Source organism: Armigeres subalbatus, chromosome 2, assembly GCF_024139115.2.
Source record: "Armigeres subalbatus isolate Guangzhou_Male chromosome 2, GZ_Asu_2, whole genome shotgun sequence".
Taxonomy (NCBI): Eukaryota; Metazoa; Arthropoda; class Insecta; order Diptera; family Culicidae; genus Armigeres; species Armigeres subalbatus.
This window is the reverse complement of record NC_085140.1, coordinates 179,406,128-179,428,735: the sequence shown is the minus strand read 5'-3', so window position 1 is coordinate 179,428,735 and position 22,608 is coordinate 179,406,128. Positions and strand designations below refer to the sequence as shown.

The 22,608-nt window shown below is 45.9% G+C and overlaps 2 protein-coding genes across 3 annotated transcripts in view; both read right to left on the bottom strand.

The window, feature by feature from the left end:
* LOC134211314 (uncharacterized) overlaps positions 1–7,853 on the bottom strand; it is a 30,106-nt gene extending 22,253 nt beyond the window's left edge. The window contains exon 1 of the mRNA XM_062688063.1: positions 7,556–7,853. Coding sequence (XP_062544047.1) covers positions 7,556–7,714 — 159 coding nt within the window. The 5' untranslated portion in view covers positions 7,715–7,853. The remainder of the gene's footprint in view (positions 1–7,555) is intronic.
* A 310-nt stretch (positions 7,854–8,163) lies between these two features.
* Positions 8,164–22,608, bottom strand: part of LOC134211315 (LIM/homeobox protein Awh-like) — a 72,086-nt gene continuing 57,641 nt past the window's right edge. Inside the window, exons 3-6 of one of the 2 annotated variants that reach the window (XM_062688065.1) lie at positions 12,707–12,921; positions 12,426–12,647; positions 8,559–8,802; positions 8,164–8,496 (exon numbers count right to left, since the gene is read on the bottom strand). In XM_062688065.1, the coding sequence (XP_062544049.1) occupies positions 8,481–8,496; positions 8,559–8,802; positions 12,426–12,647; positions 12,707–12,921 (697 nt within the window). In that variant the 3' untranslated portion in view covers positions 8,164–8,480. The remainder of the gene's footprint in view (positions 8,497–8,558; positions 8,803–12,425; positions 12,648–12,706; positions 12,922–22,608) is intronic. The other variant, XM_062688064.1, reaches the window with a different exon arrangement.

Sequence of the window (22,608 nt, the reverse complement as noted above, 5' to 3'; positions counted from 1 at the left end):
GCCCAGGCGAATGAGGGTAGCAAGAAGTCTAGGGTAGGCGCCAATCGCTCCAGGGGCGATGCTCTAGTCATCACGGCGGACGAGGCTAAGTACTCGGACGTCTTGAAGGCGATGAGGAGTGACGTTAAGCTCGTGAACTCGGCGCCGACGTACGTCGAATAAGACGTACCCGGATGGGGGAGATGATCCTCGAGCAAAAGCGGGCCGTCTCGCTAAAGGGCCCGCCTACAAGAAATTGGCGGAGAAAGTCCTAGGCGAGACGGTCAAGGTGAGGGCACTCACGACGGAGGTGAATCTAAGGGTTAAAGACCTGGACGAGATCACCGAAGTCGAAGAGCTCGTCACGGCACTGCAGCGACAGTGTGAAGTGGAGACGCCCACCGCAGCCGTGCGGCTACGGAAAGGTCCGGCAGGGACGCAGGTAGCATTGCTTAGGTTATCTGCAGCGGACGCCTCCAAGGTAGGCAAGTTAGGAAGCGTCAAGGCGGGATGGTCGCTATGCCCTGTGGGCATATACGAGCAACCCGAAGTTTGCTTCAAGTGCCTGGAACCGGGGTACAAGCAATGGGACTGCAAAGGCCCTGACAGAAGCAAGCTCTGTCGACGCTGCGGATTGGAGGGACATAAGGCACAATGCTGCACGACCCTCCCAACTGTTTGATATGTTCCAGCAAAGCTGTGAACAGCAAGCACTCCATGGGGGGTTCGAAGTGCTCGGCGTTTAAGCGTGCTGCAAAATCACAGTGCAGGTTACGCAGCTAAACCTGAACCACTGCGATGCAGCCCAGCAACTGCTGTGTCAGACAGTTGCTGAATGGGGGACGGATATCGCCATCATAGCAGATCCTTACCGGGTACCCGCCAGGAACGGTAATTGGGTCACCGATGGGTCTCAAATGGCGGCGATATGGACAACGGGAAAATACCCAGTCCAAGAGTTGGTGTCTTCGACACACGAGGGCTTCGTCATTGCCAACCTCAACGGGGTCTTCTTCTGCAGCTGCTATGCGCCTCCTCGATGGTCGATCGAGCAGTTCGGTAGAATGCTAGATTGTTTGACGGCTAACTTGATGGGGCGTAGGCCGGTGGTGATAGCGGGGGACTTCAACGCTTGGGCCGTGGAATGGGGAAGCCGATCCACGAATCAACGGGGCAGATCCTGCTGGAATCACTGGCCATGTTGGATGTGGACTTGGCTAATGTCGGTACCAAAAGTACCTACAGCTGGAACGGGGCCGAGTCGATTATCGACGTTACGAACTGGAGGGTAGATAATGGCTACACTCACAGCAACCACCTGGCGGTTCGCTACAGTATCGACTATACGACCAGCATTCAGCGGACGGAAGGGCGAGGCATAGCCCTCGTGTGTGAAAGACATCATACTTTGACGACGTGGTGTTTAAGGAAGCGCTCTGCCGCGAGCACAATACTCTTGGTCTGAGCCGCGAGCAGCTGGTAACAGTACTTTCGCGTGCATGCGATGCCACCATGCCTAGGAAAGTCCACCCTAGGAATGGGAGGCCACCTGCCTACTAGTGGACCCAAGCAACTGCGAACCTGCGCCGCGCCCGCCTACGGGCAAGGAGGCGGATGCAGTGAGCACGCACAGAAGAGGAGCGTGTTGAACGGGTGGCGTTCGTGGCTGCTAGAGCCGCTCTGAAGACTGAGATTAGATAAAGCAAAAAAGCCTGTTTCGAGGGCCTGTGTCAAAGGGCCAACGCCATGGGGTGACGCCTATAGGGTCGTAATGGCCAAGACACGTGGGGCGATGGCCCCTACAGAGCGGTCTCCAGAGATGCTGGAGAGGATCATCGCGGGGTTCTTCCCACGTCACGACCCAAGTCCCTGGCCTCCCTTTGTGGAGCTGCCAGGGGCCAGGGTGGCCGACGAGGGAAAAGTAACTGTGGCGGAACTTGCGGGGATTGCACAGTCCCTTAGTGTAGGTAAAGCGCCAGGACCGGATGGTATTCCGAACCTGGCCATCAAAGCGGCCATTGCTGAGGCTCCCGAGATGTTCAGATCTGTCATGCAGAGATGCCTGGACGAGGGAGTCTTCCCTGAAGCATGGAAAAGGCAGAGCTTGGTCCTATTGCCAAAGGCGGGAAAACCAATCCGTCGGCAAATAGAGCGTCGGCATATAGACCAATATGTCTGCTTGATACGGCGGGGAAGGTGCTCGAGAAGATCATCCTCAACGGGTTGTTGATACGCACGGAGGGTGCGGATGGTCTATCAAGTAACCAGTTTGGCTTCCGAAAGGGTAAGTCGACCGTAGACGCTATCTTGTCGGTTACCAAATCCGCGGAGATAGCTATCCAGCGTAAGAGGAGGGGAGTTCGCTATTGTGCAGTAGTGACTCTCGACGTGAGGAATGCTTTCAATAGTGCCAGTTGGGCAGCTATTGCAGATGCGCTCCTGCGTCTTGGAATTCCCGAGTACCTGTACAAGATTCTCGGAAGCTACTTCCAGAATCGAGTACTAGTATACGACACGGAGGCGGGTCGGAAGGGCGTTGACATAACCTCAGGGGTTCCGCAAGGTTTCATACTGGGTCCGGTGTTATGGAACGTCATGTACGACGGTGTCTTGAGGTTGATGTTCCCGGTGGGCGTGGTAATCGTCGGCTTCGCTGACGATATTACGCTGGAGGTCTACGGTGAATCGATTGAAGAGGTGGAGTTGACTGCAGCCCACTCGATCGCAATTGTGGAGGAGTGGATGAGTTCCAGGAAGTTAGAACAACCGAGTTAACAACCGAAAGTCGGAGCAACAAGCGGTGATAAGGGCAGGCAACTGCACGGTCACCTCTGAACGCTCCATCAAACTCTTGGGGGTAATGATCGTCGATAAGCTCACCTTTGGTAGCAACGTCAATTACGCCTGCAAGTGTGCCTCCACAGCTATAGTGGCATTGTCCCGGATGATGTCCAATAGCTCTGCGGTTTATGCCAGCAAGCGCAAGCTTCTGGCTAGCGTTTCTCTGTCCATACTGAGGTATGGGGGGCCAGCTTGGGGCACGGCCCTGCGTATTAACTGCTACAGAACGAAGTTAGAAAGTACGTATAGGCTCATGTGCCTAATGGGCGAGCGTTGCGAGCGCGTACCGTACCGTGTCGCACGATGCACTTTGCGTCATCACCGGAAATGCGCGGCACGAGAGGCATCCGTTGGACTGTCAGGTTGGCCTCAATGGTCAAATGGCAGCTTGCGTGGGACAATTCCACTAAGGGTAGATGGACACATAGGTTGATACCGGAGATAGGTACGTGGGTCAAGAGGCGCCATGGGGAATTCACTTTCCACCTGACCCAGGTCCTTACAGGCCATGGTTGCTTCAGACAGTACCTACACCGGTTCGGACACTCGGCCTCGCCCGAGTGTCCGGTGTGCGCAGGTTTAGAGTAAACGGTGGAACACGTGTTGTTCATGTGCCCGCGTTTTCGCACAATGCGTGACCACATGTGGTCTGGACACTACCCCGGACAACCTAGTCCGGAGGATGTGTAAAGATGAAGTTGGCTGGAACGCCGTTTTATCGGCTATCGTCCAAATCGTTTCGGAGCTACACAGAAGGTGGCGTGTGGACTCGAGGAATGGCTAGTGCGCAAATAAGAGGTGGTCCAAGGGTTCGGAGTCGGCTTCATGAGTCATACCGGTGCCCTGTGGTCGTACTCGATCCTTTTATCGAACAAGTGGCCGCGTGAAGAACAACATGGTATCGTCGCTTTCGCGGCGTTGGTCAACCGGGCGGGTTCCGAGCCCGAGGACGGAAAGGGGTCCCCGTCAAGGCTGGGGCAGGCGTAGGCACCGCGTCGGCAAGTCCCTCTGTGTGCTGGCAAATAGGCCCTATCGCAGAAAGGTCAGTTTGGGGTGCACGCGGCATCATCATTCTTGATACCAGTCGTGCAGAGGGAAGCAGGCGCGAAGTCGACCTTCCCGCCTTCCGAGGACATAGGGCGTGGTAAGGCCACCTGGAAAGCCGGCAATGTGCTGGCACGATACCATGGTGTTCTTCTAAAAAAGCGAGTCACGATGTTCGATGCTGCAAGGACACCCAGCTAACCTCGAGGGTGCGTTATGCACTGGCGGTTTAGCGGGTCGGGGATGCAGTCCTGCCTCCCTCGTTTGCTGTTGGAGGTGGCTCCTAACCCCGCACTTCCTGGACAACCCAGGATGTCTGTTGAGCAGATTCCCCCTCCATTGCTTAGGAAGAAAACAATACAAAGCCAATAGCAACCCATGGTGTTCATACAGACCCTAAGAAGCCATATGCATGATTTGCGAATACATATGTCCAAACCGGTTATTCTGAGCTCTCCATATCATTCGGGAGTTTAGACGCTAGTCAAATGGGCTCAAAGACAATAGAAACCCATAGTGTGCATGATTTAAAATCTAGATATGTCTACACCGGATGTTCTGAGTTCTCCAAATCATTCTTAAGTTCAGAACTATTGATATACCATGTCAACTGAGCTCAATACAAAGCCAATAAGAACTCATAAAGGCCCTTAAAAACCTTGTGCATGATTTATGATCTAGATATATCTCTGCGATATATCCAAGATATGTTCAAGTCAACTCTGGTTGGTACAAATCATGTAGCAATCCATTGGCTATTGTCGCTCAGAGACAATGTGCATGGTATACGATTTATATCTCTCGAAATCGAATGTTCTAATCTATCCAAATCATTCTGGAGTTCAGACCATCTGGTTTACCAAAGCAATTGTAAATCATGCGGATGGCCGCTAAGGGTTTGCATTTCTTGAATAACTCCAACAGACTAGACACAGTCCCAATGAGCTTGAGCTTGAGCTTGATTGACTGCTCGTAGTTGCTACTCCATTATGACCAGATCAGCTGTTCTTGCACAGGGAATTTTACTGATAGAATACTCATTACCAGGGAATCAATATTCGAGCAACGCCTAACAATATACTCTTTGTCATCAACAGAGTTTGTTACTGACAAACGCACCTAGCGACAAACCTTTATCAGAACCCGAACACAATATGACAAGAATCATTTGCCTTGCATGCTCTGATATCTCCGAAAATACGCTGCTAATTTTGTAATCATTGTTCGATTCTCGAATATTTCCATAAAAGCAGAAACTATGATAGCATAAAACCAAAATTTTCACTAGAAATAATGCAAAATAACGGAATGAAAATTCAGCAACAATATTGTTTTCTTTTTTGTTGCTGACAAAATTTTTCGGATCTTTGTCATTATTATCTCCGACAAAAACAAAGCTTTGTCGTTGGTTCTCTTTTGTCGCTTGTTTCGCAGGCGCATTAAAAAAAATTGATTCCCTGCTCATTACTGATTACTGATAGAATACTCAAGTTGAAGATATAGGAATAGTAATGGAAACGGTATGGAAGTCCATTTCCAGTTCTAGCGATTGCTAGAACATGAGAAATAAAGAGAAGGATACAAAGTAGGAGAATGGAACGGACCTGGGATTGAACCCACGACCTCCTGCGTATGAGGCAGAAGCAGTAGCCATATGACTACCAAGCCCGCTTCGAAACAAGAGAGATCACGCACTGAACTGATTAATTTTATTACCGGCCGCGCAATGCAGAACACAATAATTCGGCCGACCGCGCGATCGTTCTGTTGTCCGGAACAAGAGAGATCACGCACTGAACTGATTAATTTTATTACCGGCCGCGCAATGCAGAACACATTAATTCTGCTGTCCGGAACAAGAGAGATCACGCACTCCAACTCAGACTAGACACAGTCCCAATGATGATAAAAATAAAAATAAAGACATAAATACAATATTACAAATCTTTTCGGAGTTTTTTTTGGTATGCAGTCTTAATTCCAAGGCCAAAACAGGGTTTTACTATTATCGACGTTTCGGCAATTATGAATAATCATAATACGCCTCATTTTTATAGTTCTCAGTCTATCCATTATCATGTTACATCACTGCAATAAAAACATGCGTCGATTGTTCTGCTCAGTGAAAAACGATGTGAAGATGCGGCGGAGGACATCTCGCGTCAATTGGAAATCAAAGACAGACGTACGTCTGGTATTGCAGAAATGCCGCGAATACAACGTGCCCACACATCATCTATTTATCGACTTCAAAGCCGCATATGATACAATCGATCGGGACCAGCTATGGCAGCTAATGCACGAAAACGGATTTCCGGATAAACTGATACGGTTCATCAAGGCGACGATGGCTCGGGTGATGTGCGTAGTTCGAGTTTCAGGGGCATTCTCGAGTCCCTTCGAAACGCGCAGAGGGTTACGGCAAGGTGATGGTCTTTCGTGACACGAGTGGTACGATTTTCACGAAGTCCGTCCAGTTATTTGGTTTCGACATTGATATCATGGCACGTAACTTTGAGAGGATGGAGGAAGCCTACATCAGACTGAAAAGCGAAGCTAAACGGATTGGACTAGTCATCAACACGTCGAAGACGAAGTACATGATAGGAAGAGGCTCAAGAGAGGTCAATGTAAGCCGCACCCACCACGAGATTCTATCGATGGTGACGAAATCGAGGTGGTTGGAGAATTCGTGTACTTGGGCGACGCATCAAAGCTGAAATAATAATAAAAACCCTGATTAATCCACCTAGCGGTGTTGGCGCCTTTCTCGTGCAAAAAAAATATGGGTGAGCGCTTTTTAGCGTGTTTTGCGCAAAGAAAATACTATCTTGACCATAACTTCTGATCCCATAGTCCAATCTAGCCAATTTTCAATAGAAAACAATGGGATAGGATTCTTAGTCGAATAGAACTTATTGCGAGTAATTCGGCCAATGCTAAGTTCCTAAAAGTGTGTCTACAAAATTTTGTACACATACACACATATACACACACACACACACACACACACACATACATACATACACACAAACAGACATCACCTCAATTCGTCGAGCTGAGTCGATTGGTATATAACACTATGGGTCTCCGAGCCTTCTATCAAAAGTTTGATTTTGGAGTGATCATATAGCCTTTACGTATACTTAGGGTCTGTCCCATTTGGAGAATTAAACTGAAATTAAAATTAAAAGTGACATTTCAATAATTATCAAATAACCCTGCTCGCAGAGCAAGATTAGTTTTGACAGATTTTACATCGATGTCTTATTGGAATTGCTGGGTAGCACCAACCATTCTTATGATTGAGTTATTTGCTAATTTTCGAACTGTCACTTTTAAGTTTAATTCTCCAAATGAGACAGAGCCTTAGTATACGAGAAAGGCAAAAACAAAAGTTGTCCACCGCCTCCGTATTGAGTGGTGTGCTCTTGAAAACATGAGTGAATTTAGTTTTGGATTCTGTGATGCTTGTCCTTAAGTAGTAGATAGCGCAATACTTATTCTCTTATCATCAGTGTAAATAATTAACAAACCCGCTAGTGTAAAATAACCGACGAAGTAAAACTTCGTAATGATCTCAGCCAAGAGTTGAGTTTAATTGAAAAGCTACCATTGCGCTCCGGTGGAATAATTTGAGTTGTTTATCGTTCATTAAAATGAACATGTGATGATAATGTATTGTACTTACCATTCTATGCTCGGTAGCGATTTTGAAACTTTTGCAACATTCGCTCAACAAATCTGGCCCTGGTGCTCCGGCAGACAAATTGATAATATCTTTGTCGTACACATTCAGATCACTGCCATCGAACAGGTGGCGCATCGGTACCTCCGAACGTTGATTCATTTCTGGTCAAAATTACTTCCAATCACAACCAATCTAGTGTTGAAACTTGAAATACTTCTTCCAAAATCTGGTGTAAGAATTCGTGTACCTTTTCTCTCGCCTTACAGACATACTAAAAGCGTTTTTGTTTACGCTGGCGAATGTCACGCATGCTGATTACGGTTTTATTAGTATGTACGACGATCCTCCTAATACACTTTCGTTCGTTGGCCCAATTCATCGGTAGCGTAGACGCAATCGAGAGTGTTGGGGAGACTGGCGATTGGCGGCACAAGAACGAGCGATCTGGACTATGACGTAATACATTCGGCTGTGATCCGTACACGGAGTGTATTCGTCCATCATCAGTAGAGGTAGATAGGATAGGAAACATATCACAACAAAACTTATCTCTTATGATTCGATAATGAAAATTATGGGAGGCACGTGAAAGTTTTAAATCATTTTTTTTTTATTAGCTTATTCAATGACTTATACATGATGCAAATTTGATTTGCAAATGTTTTAAAATCGCTTCTGCCCAAGGATCATTTCTATTAATGAAAACATAGAAAACTGCACATTACACAACTAATACAACAAATTACTGATCCATTAATTCTTAAATGAATAAGATAAATAATTACTTAACTAATTATGCAGTTTCATGACTTTTTTTCATTTCCTAAATATCTTTGCTATTAAAAATAAATAATACTTTAAAACATTTGTCCATCCGGTTCACATTTCGTTCTGCATGCAGTGGATGGCGGAGTCCTCTGATAACTCATCCAACGACGATTCTGTGGATGAAATTCGTTATCTTTGTACATAATTGTAATCAGGTATGCGCTTATCACTTTACCTACCATGTCTGCTGTATGGGGATGACTTTGACGAACTATTTGCCTTGTTGTTATTACTAAAAGCTGCTACCGTAATGTTGTTATTGATGCTGCCGCTGTTGCAGTTAATACTACCGGAATGGCCAACGTTAGCCATAGCGCCCATGTGTATCGGATTGTGCATTACGGTCGATTGTTGGAATGTGTACGACAGCTGGAGATTAATGTGCCTGGCGAATGGATTCAGGTCGCCATCTCTAGGAACTGAACATAAAAGATAAATATAAATATTATTACGTATAATAGATTCGAAATCTGTTTGAAATAGAGTTCTCTAAAAGTTTCACAAAAAGTATATTTATCAAAAGTTTGACTTAGATTAGGGTGATGGTATTCGATGATGCTATATAGGCTATGTATAAGCTATTTTACAGAAAGCTCAAATGACAGGAGACCTAACACTAATATTTACATTTTACAAGGAACATTTGCGAAAATGGAATGAAATGATGATGGTTTACATGCAAATTTACCAAAACAAAGATCGAGCCGTTCACTCAAAATTCCGATCAGCTGTTCGAAACTGTCTCATAAAATAGCTTATTGTGCTTTTCTCAAGGTATGAGCTTGAGGTAGGGCTTGAAATTCGCATTGACGAAGCCGCGCTGCTGCCTTCTGGTGGAGACGGACATGTGCGTGAAATCACTGTGTTTTAACATGGCGAAGATGTCCAAGGGCTTGACGATCCCTCCCCAGGTCATCTGCGAGTTGTGGGGCTTGCCTAGGATATGGTGGGGTTTGACAGTGGGCCCTGTTAAATTCCTATAAAAAGCTGCAAGTATCCGCAAGAAGGCCCCACCAAAGCGACCGTGTGCCGCTCAAAGCGCATAAGTCGCGCAATAAGCATAAGCATAAGCGCAAGTCCTGGTGTTAGGTGGGACGCTAAACAGCCCTGACACGACGGCCCTCCGACGAGACAGGAGGTTTGCGCAGGCCCAATAAGCCTGGAAAACCAATAATTACGAACAATATAAGAGATAATGCGACTCGATATAATCGGCAAAGACCTAGGCGACGAATAAAGGATCACGATTGGAAGCTTGGAACATGGAATTGCAAGTCGCTAGGTTTCGCAGGTTGCGACAGGATGATCTACGATGAATTACATCTCCGCAACTTCGACGTCGTGGCGCTGCAGGAGATTTGCTGGACAGGACAGAAAGTGTGGAAAAGCGGGCATCGGGCGGCTACCTTCTACCAAAGCTGTGGCACCACCAACGAGCTGGGAACCGGCTTCATAGTACTGGGTAAGATGCGCCATCGTGTGATTGGGTGGCAGCCAATCAACGCAAGGTTGTGCAAGCTGAGGATTAAAGGCCGTTTCTTCAACTATAGCATCATCAACGTGCACTGCCCACACGAAGGGAGACCCGACGACGAGAAAGAAGCGTTCTACGCACAGCTGGAGGAGACGTACGATGGATGCCCACTGCGGGTCGTCAAAATCGTCATCGGTGACATGAACGCACAGGTAGGAAGGGAGGAAATGTATAGACCGGTCATCGGCCAACGATGCATAAACTTCGCAGCCTCCCGCGGAATGGTATTCCGAAGCACCTTCTTTCCCGCAAAAACATCCACAAGGCTACATGGAAATCACCTAACCAAGAAAAGGAAAACCAAATCGACCACGTTCTAATCGACGGTAAATTCTTCTCCGACATCACGAACGTACGCACTTACCGCAGTGCGAATGAATATTGAATCCGACCACTACCTTGTTGCAGTATGCCTGCGCTCAAAACTCTCGACGGTGTACAACACGCGTCGAAGTCGGACGCCGCGGCTTAACATTGGGCGGCTACAAGACGGTAGACTAGCCCAAGAATACGCGCAGTAGCTGGAAGTGGCACTCCCAACGAAAGAGCAGCTAGGCGCAGCGTCTCTTGGCTGGAGATGGCTGGAGAGATATTCGATCCGCCATTGGTAGCACCGCAACCGCTGCACTTGGCACGGTGCCCCCAGATCAGAGAAACGACTGGTATGACGGCGAATGTGAGCAGTTGGTAGAAGAGAATAATGCAGCATGGGCGATATTGCTGCAACACCGCACGAGGACGAACGATGCACGATATAAACAGGCGCGGAACAGAAAAAACTCGATTTTCCGGAGGAAAAAGCGCCAGCAGGAAGATCGAGACCGTGAAGAGACGGAGCAACTGTACCGCGCTAATAACACACGAAAATTCTATGAGAAGTTAAACCGTGCACGTAAGGGCCACGTGCCACAGCCTGATATGTGTAAGGACATAAACGGGAACCTTCTTACGAACGAGCGTGAGGTGATCCAAAGGTGGGGGTAGCAATACGAAGAACACCTGAATGGCGATGTGACAGACGAAGATGGCGGTATGGTGATGGACCTGGGAGAACGCGCGAAGGACATAATTCTACCGGCTCCGGATCTCCAGGACATCCAGGAGGAGATTGGCCGGCTGCAGAACAACAAGCCCCTGGGGTTGACCAACTACCAGGAGAGCTATTAATACACGGTGGTGAGGCAATAACTAGAGCGCTGCACTGGGTCATTACCAAGATTTGCGAGGAGTGGATGGAAGGTGTCGTTTGTCCCATCTACAAAAAGGGCGATAAGCTGGATTGCAGCAACTACCGCGCAATCACATTGCTGAACGCCGCCTACAAGGTACTCTTCCAAATTTTATGCCATCGACTAGCACCAATTGCAAGGGAGTTCGTGGGGCAGTACCAGGCGGGTTTTATGGGCGAACGCTCCACCACGGACCAGGTGTTCGCCAAGTACTGCAGAAATGCCGCGAATACAACGTGCCCACACATCATCTATTTATCGACTTCAAAGCCGCATATGATACAATCGATCGGGACCAGCTATGGTAGCTAATGCACGAACACGGATTGCCGGATAAACTGTCACGGTTGATCAAAGCGACGATGGATCGCGTGATGTGCGTAGTTCGAGTTTCAGGGGCATTCTCGAGTCCCTTCGAAACCCGCAGAGGGTTACGGCAAGGTGATGGTCTTTCGTGTCTGCTATTTAACATCGCTTTGGAAGGGGTAATACGAAGAGCAGGGATTAACATGAGTGGTACAATTTACAATAAGTCCGTCCAGCTATTTGGCTTCGCCGACGACATAGATATTATGGCACGTAACTTTGAAAAGATGGAGGGTGTGTGTGGTGTGTGTGTACAAAAATGTGAGACACACTTTTTGGTACTTAGAATTATCCGAATAGAATTAGAAATTGCTCGCAACAAGTTGCAATCGACGCGGATTGCGGTCTACTTGTTTCCTATTGAAAATTGGCTTGATCGGTCATTGCGTTCCAAAGTTATTAGAAAAACATTGTTTTTGCCAAGGGTCCCCTCTTGGGAAAACAATTTCAAAAAAGAATTTTTTTTTCGAAGATTGCAGCAATGCATTCAAATGACCGCAAATGGATATGAATTGATGGAAAAAGTAAAATCTATCCCCCTAAAGTGTTATTTCGACCTATCTTATGTGTTTTTCTTAGTTTTTAATGCGCGAGAAAGGCACCACCAACGCTAGGTGGATTGATCTGGGTTTTTTATTTTTGCTTTGGTACATATTATAGAAGCGACAAAACAGATATGTACATTGTACATTATTTTGATTGTAACAGCCATCATTCGGTTAAGAGGCCAAAATTTGGCGTATATTTTTCTATTTCTTTATTAACGAGACTTTCAGCCGAAGGCTGGCTCGTCTCGTTTGGCGTAATTTGTTCGGCGGTGGTTAGTTAAAAATAATGAAGAAGGTAAAAATTAAATTTCATTGAGAAACTATATCGTTAACAAATAAAACCGTTGCAAATTCTCGACACATACCTTGAACGTGCTTTTTCTGACGCGCACGGGAGTTTTGAAACCAAACTTGTGTGACCCGCTTACTCAGGCCGGTCACTGAAGCTATCCGTTCGAGATCCTGCCCGTCGGGATTGCTGTCGATGTTGAAGTTTGCCTGCAGAATCTGCAGCTGTTCTTCGGTGAATGTTGTTCGCACCCTTTTCGATTTGCTGTTTTTCTGGAACTCATCCGTTTCGCAGCCATCTGTAACACACAAATCGCATGTTGTTACGTCTCTGAAATAGAACAACGATAGACCTTACCATCACTGGAAGTGCCGCAGTCAAACATCTCCGAGTAGTGAGTCTTGCAGAGGACCTTATCGTCTGCCAGGGCGAACTGTTCCCCGGTGGACAACTGCCGTCCACAGCTATCACAGGCAAAGCAGGCAAGATGGAACGTTAGTTCTCGAGCGCGACGTACCCAATCCGAAGCGGCAATGCTTCGACTACAGCGAGCACATTTAGCACCAAAGGTTCTGAAACAAATATGACATGGGGATAATCAACATGGTTCGCATCATCTGTTATCATAGGTAGAGATTGTTCAATCAAAGTTATATGGGTCGTGACTTGCTTGTAGACAGGTGGGGAGACTGATCCCTTGGGAGACCCCCATGTTTTACCGCGAACCAAAGAAGTTTTATTTTAGCGTATTTTTTGGCCTCTAGACAAATGATCGTTATGTGGTGAGTTATATATGAAGATTTGTTTAGTGGTCACGCAAAATTTAAATAACTTCTCCTAACAATGACCAAATGCTATATTTTACTGGTCAAAATGTCAACATTCCTTCGCAATTTTAGGATATTCAGAATTCAAGTTGTTGCGTCAAAATGGGACATTTGATCCCCATTTGCCACCCATACACCCATTTTACGAAAAAATTAATCTCTGGCGATAGATTTGGGGTCTCCCCAATACACACAACAAGTCGAAAATTTTGCTTTTATCAAAGCAAGTTCTTGGGGAAAAATCAATTCCCACCAAACATTTTTAAATTCGATTTTTGAGAGTCACTGTTAGGTCAACAAATAAGTTTACTGTCTGAACAATCAGCCTCATTGACTCATTCGACTGTGCCATTGAGGGTAATTTAACAATTCTCAGCCAGAAAAAAAATCCTTGGGCCTCGTTGGAGCTTTGCCACAAGCGCTCTGATCACTCCACCTTTGTAGACGACAGAGGTCCCCATGAGCAGAGCCAAGACCCCCTTCTAAAAAAGTGAAAGGGATCAACACGACGCAAGTCAAGCATTACTAGAGACGCTAGCGAAGTTCGACGCAATGTTAGTCAATGATGGTTCCACTAGCACATTCCATATGAATGAAGTCGAGTCATGTATTGACGTAACGTTTGTCAATCCTGGTCTGGCACTAGATTTGGACTGGAATCTATTCTATGAGTCACACAGAGCATGAACCATATTTGAAACAGGCGGATAGATCTTTGGTTACGCAGATATTAAGGCCTTACTTCGGAAATTTTCTGGATGACCAAGAACTTATGCTTTGACACAATCTATTCTATGAGTCACACAGAGCATGTACCATATTTGAAACAGGCGGATAGATCTTTGGTTACGCGTGTAGATATAAAGGCCTTACTTCGAAAATTTTCTGGATGACCAAAAACTTAAGTTTTGACACAATCTATTCTATGAGACGTGGGCCCTCCTTAGCCGTGCGGTAAGACGCGCGGCTACAAAGCAATACCATGCTGAGGGTGGCTGGGTTCGATTCCCGGTGCCGGTCTAGGCAATTTTCGGATTGGAAATTGTCTCGACTTCCCTGGGCATAAAAGTATCATCGTGCTAGCCTCATGGTATACGAATGCAAAAATGGTAACCTGGCTTAGTAACCTCGCAGTTAATAACTGTGGAAGTGCTTAATGAGAATACTAAGCTGCGAGGCGGCTCTGTCCCAGTGTGGGGATGTAATGCCAAAAGAAGAAGAAGAAGATTCTATGAGTCACACAGAGCATGTACCATATTTAAAACAGGCGGATAGATCTTTGGTTACGCGTGTAGATCTAAGGGCCTTACTTCGGAAATTTTCTGGATGACCAAGAACTTATGCTTTAAACACAATCTATTCTATGAGTCACACAGAGCATGTACCATATTTGAAACAGGCGGATAGATCTTTGGTTACGAGTGTAGATATTAAGGCCTTGTTTCGAAAATTTTCTGGATGACCAAGAACTTAAGTTTTGACACAATCTCTTCTATGAGTCACACAGAGCATGTACCATATTTCAAATAGGCTGATAGATCTTTGGTTACGCCGGAGATGAGCCAGCCTCGGGCTGCAAGTCTCCTAAATAAAGAAAAAAAAATCTTTGGTTACGAGTGTTGATCTAAAGGCCTTACTTCGGGAATTTTCATTATGTACCTACTTCAGAAAACGGAAAGGAATTATTGTTCCTCGCCAAAAGCCAAAACTTGTCACCACATGTTAATTTAAAATCCAGTTCTCATGATTGATGTTACAGCAGCATCTTCCCAGCGTGCCTATTAATAAAACATATCTTTGAAATTCACCACGACATGATTTGGGACAGTAATTTTCACATGTTGCGAACGAACGTTGCTGGAATTTTAATTACTGCGGCTCGACGTCACCCCGGCAGCCAGCCTGCAAAAGCACAATCAGTGCTGAAATGGGTTCATGCATTGTCAGCACCATGCATTGAAATGCGCACATTTACTTCCCCGTCTATTGCAGCTGTGGGCCTTACCTTCGCGCACTGCACGATGCTAGTTTCATTGAGAACTTAAAGGGAGCCAGAAGCGCAGAACGATAACAGGGGAAGCGAATAATAAAATATCGACATATTTTTTCACGCGCCACAAGAACGTTAACATGCAAGAAGCATGTAACCATGCTTACAGCCAAGCGCAAGGAGTAAGATGGTGGAGAGTGGAGAAGTAAATCAATGTTAACGTAAGCACATATTAAACAGAGTGAAAATCCGGTAGTGGGTAGTGTGGACAATCGGTTTGGTTTGCCTTGGAAGTTCCATACAACATTTTTGAAATATCAGATTGTGAGTTCGTACTTCGTTCTTCTTAATCAAGGTATGTTACCCGAATGTGGATACCAACAAAACCAAGAGCCAACGATTCACTGAAAACCCAACTTATTGGAGTACCAGTATTGAATTAAAGAAAGCGTCTTTTGATTATATGAAATGTATTAGTGCTTAGTAAAATGAAAATTTGGAATCAACTAAATTCTAATCATGCATATTAATGATGTGTGTATGATGTGAACATTGTACATCAACCAATGCCTGCGATACATAATTCGAACCTGGTGGCCTCATAACTGAATTTTAATCAACGAGTTTCATCGTTGGAGTCACCAGAGGCCAATAGCAAATAAAACTCGGGAGCGCCAGTTGGACTGGGTCGGCCACTCTATACCTAGGGGTCGAAACTAAATCTGCTAACAAGCGTTGAATTGGAACGCAGCAGGACATCGCAGCAGAGGCTTTCCCAGAGGTTCATGGCAGCGTAGCCTCTCACAAGAAATAGAAGAATTCGACCAAAATCCAACCTGGTGACAGGTTGAAGTGGTAGGCGTTTAGGGTCCCTACGTAAGTGAGTTTTACGGCAAGTTAAGACACACCTGTTTTACTTAGCTCTAAATATAATCTTTTATTCATGACACTGTTTTTGCAAATGACAAATTTTTTTGATAAATTATTTCCACTCACAACCAACCAACAGTTGGCAACTAGACCCTCAACCCAGTCTCAGATGCGGTTCCATTTCAAATAGCTACAAATAGCTTTCTCAGTTTCCGATTCCAATCGGAGTGATTTCAGCATCCCATTGATCACATCGTTTCCTTCCACGAGCAGCGGACAGTAGCAGTAGTGGCAATTGTAGATATGAGAACCTGGCAAACCGGTAGCGCTCGGCAGCCAAATGGGAAGGCAATAAAATTCATTAACTTGAAAGACGCTTCGACACGATTTTTGTTCTCACAGTTTTTCCTCTGCTGGTGTGCCGTGTAGCGTGCGTACCTTCCTCTCCTCCTTCATCAGAATCAAACCCGACAAGATGACCAAATCAATGCCCTCTGCTGCTGCGATCAAAGAGAAAGAAAGATAATTCTCGTCCCATACCGGAGCTTCTCGGGTCCGCACACCGAGAGTTCGGCGGGGAAAGTAAGCACGGACAACTTCAGGAGCACTCACGCGTAACATGAGCGGACAAATTATGCACATAATCTCGAACATATCTTGAAATTTATCATTTTTCAGTACGTTCCGCCGCACAATAGGACGGCTAAGTGAAAAAAGCAGTCAATAGTACCGAACTGTGAATATCCGATTCTTCCGGACTGTGTTTATTAGATTTATATTCATAGCTCTAGCAGCTCTGTGCCTCTGTTTCCAGTTCAGGATATTACCCATCTAGGATAACTTCCCTATACTGGACCAGTCATAAATCCTCTTAAACCGCTTCAAAATTTTGTTTGATACAATGCTGTGGTAGCACTCAGCTTTTATCGATTCAATTTGAGTAGTGAACATAATAGCAAAATCTATAGACCATAATTTCATAAGTAAAAAAAAAAGGGTTGCGATTCAACTAATTATTTCACAATCACATTTCTCATGATGAAAATGTCGAGTGTATTTCATGACTTTACCAAACTACTCTGAATGTTGTTAGGGGAAAAGGCCCCAAAACGCGCAGCCCCTCCCCCTGTGCAAAACGCCTTTTGGGTATTCCCTCATATTTACCGTGTTTGAGATGTTCGTAACAAAACTAGATATTAAATTATGTGGGGGCAGCAGGGATTATGTCCAAGGGCTTGACGATCCCTCCCCAGGCCATTGTGGCGCCTGCCTAGGATGTGGTGGGGTTTGACAGTGGGCCCTGTTAAACCTCTATAAAAAGCTGCATGTATCCGCAAGTAGGCTCCGCCAAAGCGACCGTGTGCCGCTCAAAGCGCACAAGCCCAAGTCCTGGTGTTAGGTGGGACGCTAAACAGCCCTGACACGACGGCCCTCCGACGAGACAGGAGGTTTGCGCAGGCCCAATAAGCCGCCTTTAAAACCAACTATTACGAACGACATAGAAGATAATACGACTCGATACAATCGGCAACGACCTAGGAGACGAATAAAGGATCACGATTGGAAGCTTGGAACATGGAACTGCAAGTCGCTAGGCTTCGCAGGTTGCGACAGGATAATCTACGATGAATTACATCCCCGTAACTTCGATGTCGTAGCGCTGCAGGAAATCTGCTGGACAGGACAGAAAGTGTGGAAAAGCGGGCATCGAGCGGCTACCTTCTACCAAAGCTGTGGCACCACCAACGAGCTGGGAACCGGCTTCATAGTGCTGGGAAAGATGCGCTAACGCGTGATTGGGTGGCGGCCAATCAACGCACGGATGTGCAAGCTGAGGATAAAAGGCCGTTTCTTCAACTATAGCATCATCAACTTGCACTGCCCACACGAAGGGAGATCCGACGACGAGAAAGAAGCGTTCTATGCGCAGCTGGAGCAGTCATACGATGGATGCCCACTGCGGGACGTCAAAATCGTCATCGGTGACATGAACGCTCAGGTAGGAAGGGAGGAAATGTATAGACCGGTCATCGGACCGGATAGTCTGCATACCGTATCGAACGACAACGGCCAACGATGCATAAACTTTGCAGCCTCCCGCGGAATGGTAGTTACCGCAGTACGAATATTGAATCCGACCACTACCTCGTCGCAGTATGTCTGCGCTCAAAACTCTCGACGGTGATCAACACGCGTCGGAGTCGTCCGCCGCGGCTTAACATTGGGCGGTTACAAGACGGTAGACTAGCCCAAGACTACGCGCAGCAGCTGGAAGTGGCACTCCCAACGGAAGAGCAGCTAGGCGCAGCATCTCTTGAAGATGGCTGGAGAGATATTCGATCCGCCATTGGAAGCACCGCAACCGCTGCACTAGGCACGGTGGCTCCGGATCAGAGAAACGACTGGTATGATGGCGAATGTGAGCAGTTAGTTGAGGAGAAGAATGCAGCATGGGCGAGATTGCTGCAACACCGCACGAGGGCGAACGAGGCACGATACAAACGGGCGCGGAACAGACAAAACTCGATTTTCCGGAGGAAAAAGCGCCAACAGGAAGATCGAGACCGTGAAGAGACGGAGGAACTGTACCGAGCTAATAACGCACGAAAGTTCTATGAGAAGTTGAACCGTTCACGTAAGGGCCATGTGCCGCAGCCCGATATGTGTAAGGACATAAACGGAAACCTTCTTACGAACGAGCGTGAGGTGATCCAAAGGTGGCGGCAGCACTACGAAGAGCACCTGAATGGCGATATGGCAGACAACGGTGGCGGTATGGTAATGAACCTAGGAGCACGCGCGCAGGACATGCGACTTCCGGCTCCGAATCTCCAGGAAATCCAGGAGGAGATCGGCCGGCTAAAAACAACAAAGCCCCTGGAGTTGACCAACTACCAGGAGAGCTGTTTAAACACGGTGGTGAAGCACTGGCTAAAGCGCTGCACTGGGTGATTATCAAGGTTTGGGAGGATGAGGTTCTGCCGCAGGAGTGGATGGAAGGTGTGGTGTGTCCCATCTACAAAAAGGGCGATAAGCTGGAATGTAGCAACTACCGCGCAATCACATTGCTGAAAGCCGCCTACAAGGTACTCTCCCAAATTTTATGCCGCCGACTAACACCAATTGCAAGAGAGTTCGTGGGGCAGTACCAGGCGAGATTTATGGGTGAACGCTCTACCACAGACCAGGTGTTCGCCATACGTCAGGTATTGCAGAAATGCCGCGAATACAACGTGCCCACACATCATCTATTTATCGACTTCAAAGCCGCATATGATACAATCGATCGGGACCAGCTATAGCAGCTAATGCACGAAAACGGATTTCCGGATAAACTGATACGGTTGATCAAGGCGACGATGGATCGGGTGATGTGCGTAGTTCGGGTTTCAGGGGCATTCTCGAGTCCCTTCGAAACGCGTAGAGGGTTACGGCAAGGTGATGGTCTTTCGTGTCTGCTATTCAACATCGCTTTGGAAGGAGTAATACGAAGAGCAGGGATTGACACGAGTGGTACGATTTTCACGAAGTCCGTCCAGTTATTTGGTTTCGCCGACGACATTGATATCATGGCACGTAACTTTGAGAGGATGGAGGAAGCCTACATCAGACTGAAAAGCGAAGCTAAACGGATTGGACTAGTCATCAACACGTCGAAGACGAAGTACATGATAGGAAGAGGCTCAAGAGAGGCCAATGTGAGCCACCCACCACGAGTTTCTATCGGTGGTGACGAAATCGAGGTGGTTGAAGAATTCGTGTACTTGGGCTCACTGGTGACCGCCGATAACGATACCAGCAGAGAAACGACGCAAACAGACGCATAGTGGCTGGAAATCGTACGTACTTTGGACTCCGCAAGACGCTCCGATCGAATAGAGTTCGCCGCCGTACCAAACTGACTATCTACAAAACGCTTATAAGACCGGTAGTTCTCTACGGACACGAGACCTGGACGATGCTCGTGGAGGACCAACGCGCACTGGGAGTGTTGCGAAAGGAAAGTGTTGCGTACCATCTATGGTGGGGTGCAGATGGCGGACGGTACGTGGAGGAGGCGAATGAACCACGAGTTGCATCAGCTGTTGGGAGAACCATCCATCGTTCACACCGCGAAAATCGGAAGACTGCGGTGGGCCGGGCACGTAGCCAGAATGTCGGACAGTAATCCGGTGAAAATGGTTCTCGACAACGATCCGACGGGAACAAGAAGGCGAGGAGCACAGCGGGCAAGGTGGATCGATCAGGTGGAGGACGACTTGCGGACCCTCCGCAGACTGCGTGGTTGGCGAAGTGCAGCCATGGACCGAGCTGAATGGAGAAGTCTTTTATGTGCAGCACAGGCCACTCCGGCCTTAGTCTGATGATAAATAAATAAAAAGGTTAGGAGGAAAAATGTCAAAATAATCAAAGGTAGGTAGGAAAATCCTCTTAAATGCTCTTAAAATCAAAATGAAAAACTCAAAGGTGCAGCCCAATCGGGTTGTACGCAAAGGTGACGTAGGACTACGTAGCTATACGAAATGGAGGGTATTTTTCATCATAATTTGTGTAAATTTATTAGCATTGTGCAAACTGCTCGGAGGTCAACCGAATCAAGAAACTGAAAATAGCTCCCAGTTAGATGAACCAGCCGTGGAAAAGGAACGACTCATCGGCCGTATCGCCACTGAAGCCACTCGTCTATCTTTCAGTGGATATAATCAGAATCCTAGAAGACATTATGCTCAAAAATGTCCGGAATAAAGGGAAAATAAGCAGAATCGGAGATGGCGCGAAACCAAACACAAATATATTAATTTGCAACGTTCGACTTCCGCCCGCGATGGAAGCGTACATGCATCGTTTTCTATAGCGCTGGTGGCAAAGTGAGTGGGACTTCAAGAATAAATTACAAACAGTCCTTTTCAGGACTTAAACTATTTATCCAAGAAGAGGTTTTGACCGTTGGGAAAATTGTTTACCCAGACAAACAGACTGTTCGGCTGTTTAAACGACAATGACGATTTTGGAAAGATTTATTGTTTTTAATTCTTTGGTTTTGTTTCGTTAGTCATTAGAAATGATATCGATTTTTTCCGGGTTACCATCGTTTGGCGACGGAGGGAGATGATGCAATGAGTTTGTTCAAATGGATGGCGTCAGTAGCAGTCAGATGGAATTTCATCACAAGATTTTGATTTGTTGTTGAGGTTGAATGACGACCACAAACGCAGACTTCCACCACCAATTCGATGATTTTTCTTTGAAAATGCTACCAGAGCGCCTTCGTGCTGCTGTGTTCACTCCGCTGCGTCCGTCCTGCATAAAATCTTGTTCAACCGCTCTCAGCGAAATCCTGATCAAATGGCTCGCGCGCGCTGGAAAGCAGCTTTCTTGTATTCAATAAATTAAGCCCGTTAGCTCCGCTCCTTTGTGATCTGATATAGGGTAGAATACGGCATTGGCAGGGTGCGACAGTTGTTGGCACCCTCAACAATATTTGCCTTTTTCAGCAAACATACACTATTTATGAACATAATTTTGATTCAATCACACAATTTCAAGTCTAAGCTTTCATTTGAATGAGTTGTTTGCGTAAAAGTAGCAAGATTTGATGAGTTAATCATCGAAACAAATTTCCCAAGAAACAATTCAGAGCCATAAATCAACAAGCTTGTTGAACAATTGTTGAACAGAAGCGATGGTAGTTGAACAATAAAGCATGTTTAAGAAGTTGTTTAATAAATATTATACTGATTGAAATCACTGCATTAGTTCCCTGTTCTGTTGTTATTTGAATAAAGCATCGAATAAAAGTTTAACAAATGTTGCCCTAAAATTTCCCTGGCAGGGTGAAGAACAGTTGTATTATTCACTGTAAATATACTTTATTCCACCAAAATAAATCCTATTTTGTGTAATCGAGTTTATATTGAATAGCATGTTTATGTGACGCTTAATAACATTTGTTAGAATTTGTTATGCAACAGCGCTGCCGAAGTTGTACAATTCAATGAAGAAGTCTTATATTAGATTGTAAGCCTTTGAACCAAACATGTTAATTAATTGTGAAATAAGTTTACTGTATGATAACTGTTCAAATAACTTACTTATTTAGTTCTTTCAAATGTTGTTTAACACAACATAATTGCTGTTGATTCATCATTGTTGACAAAATCAATTATGTCCGTCGACTTCGTCCCATATATCAGATGCGCGCACGGATTGACTATTGGAAGCAGGTTGTTTCAGAATTCATTATTCAACGATTCTTATACTGCGGAGGAACTACATTCGATGCTTATCTGAATTTGTATAAACGTTGTTGTGCAAACGTTTTCAACAATATTGTTGTCATATACATTCTATTTAATAAACATGTTCAAATGTTGTTTATGCAATGTTTGTGCAATCAATTGTTCAATTTGTTATTAAATAATTTATAACTACATTTAACATGGTCGATTTATATGACCTTGCATGGAGCAGTGGAAGAGCAGGCGGATGTCAATCGAAGGGTCCTGGGTTCGAGCCTCACATCGTTCGAGATTGTGATAACTGTACTAATGGCTAGTTGATGTAAAAAAACA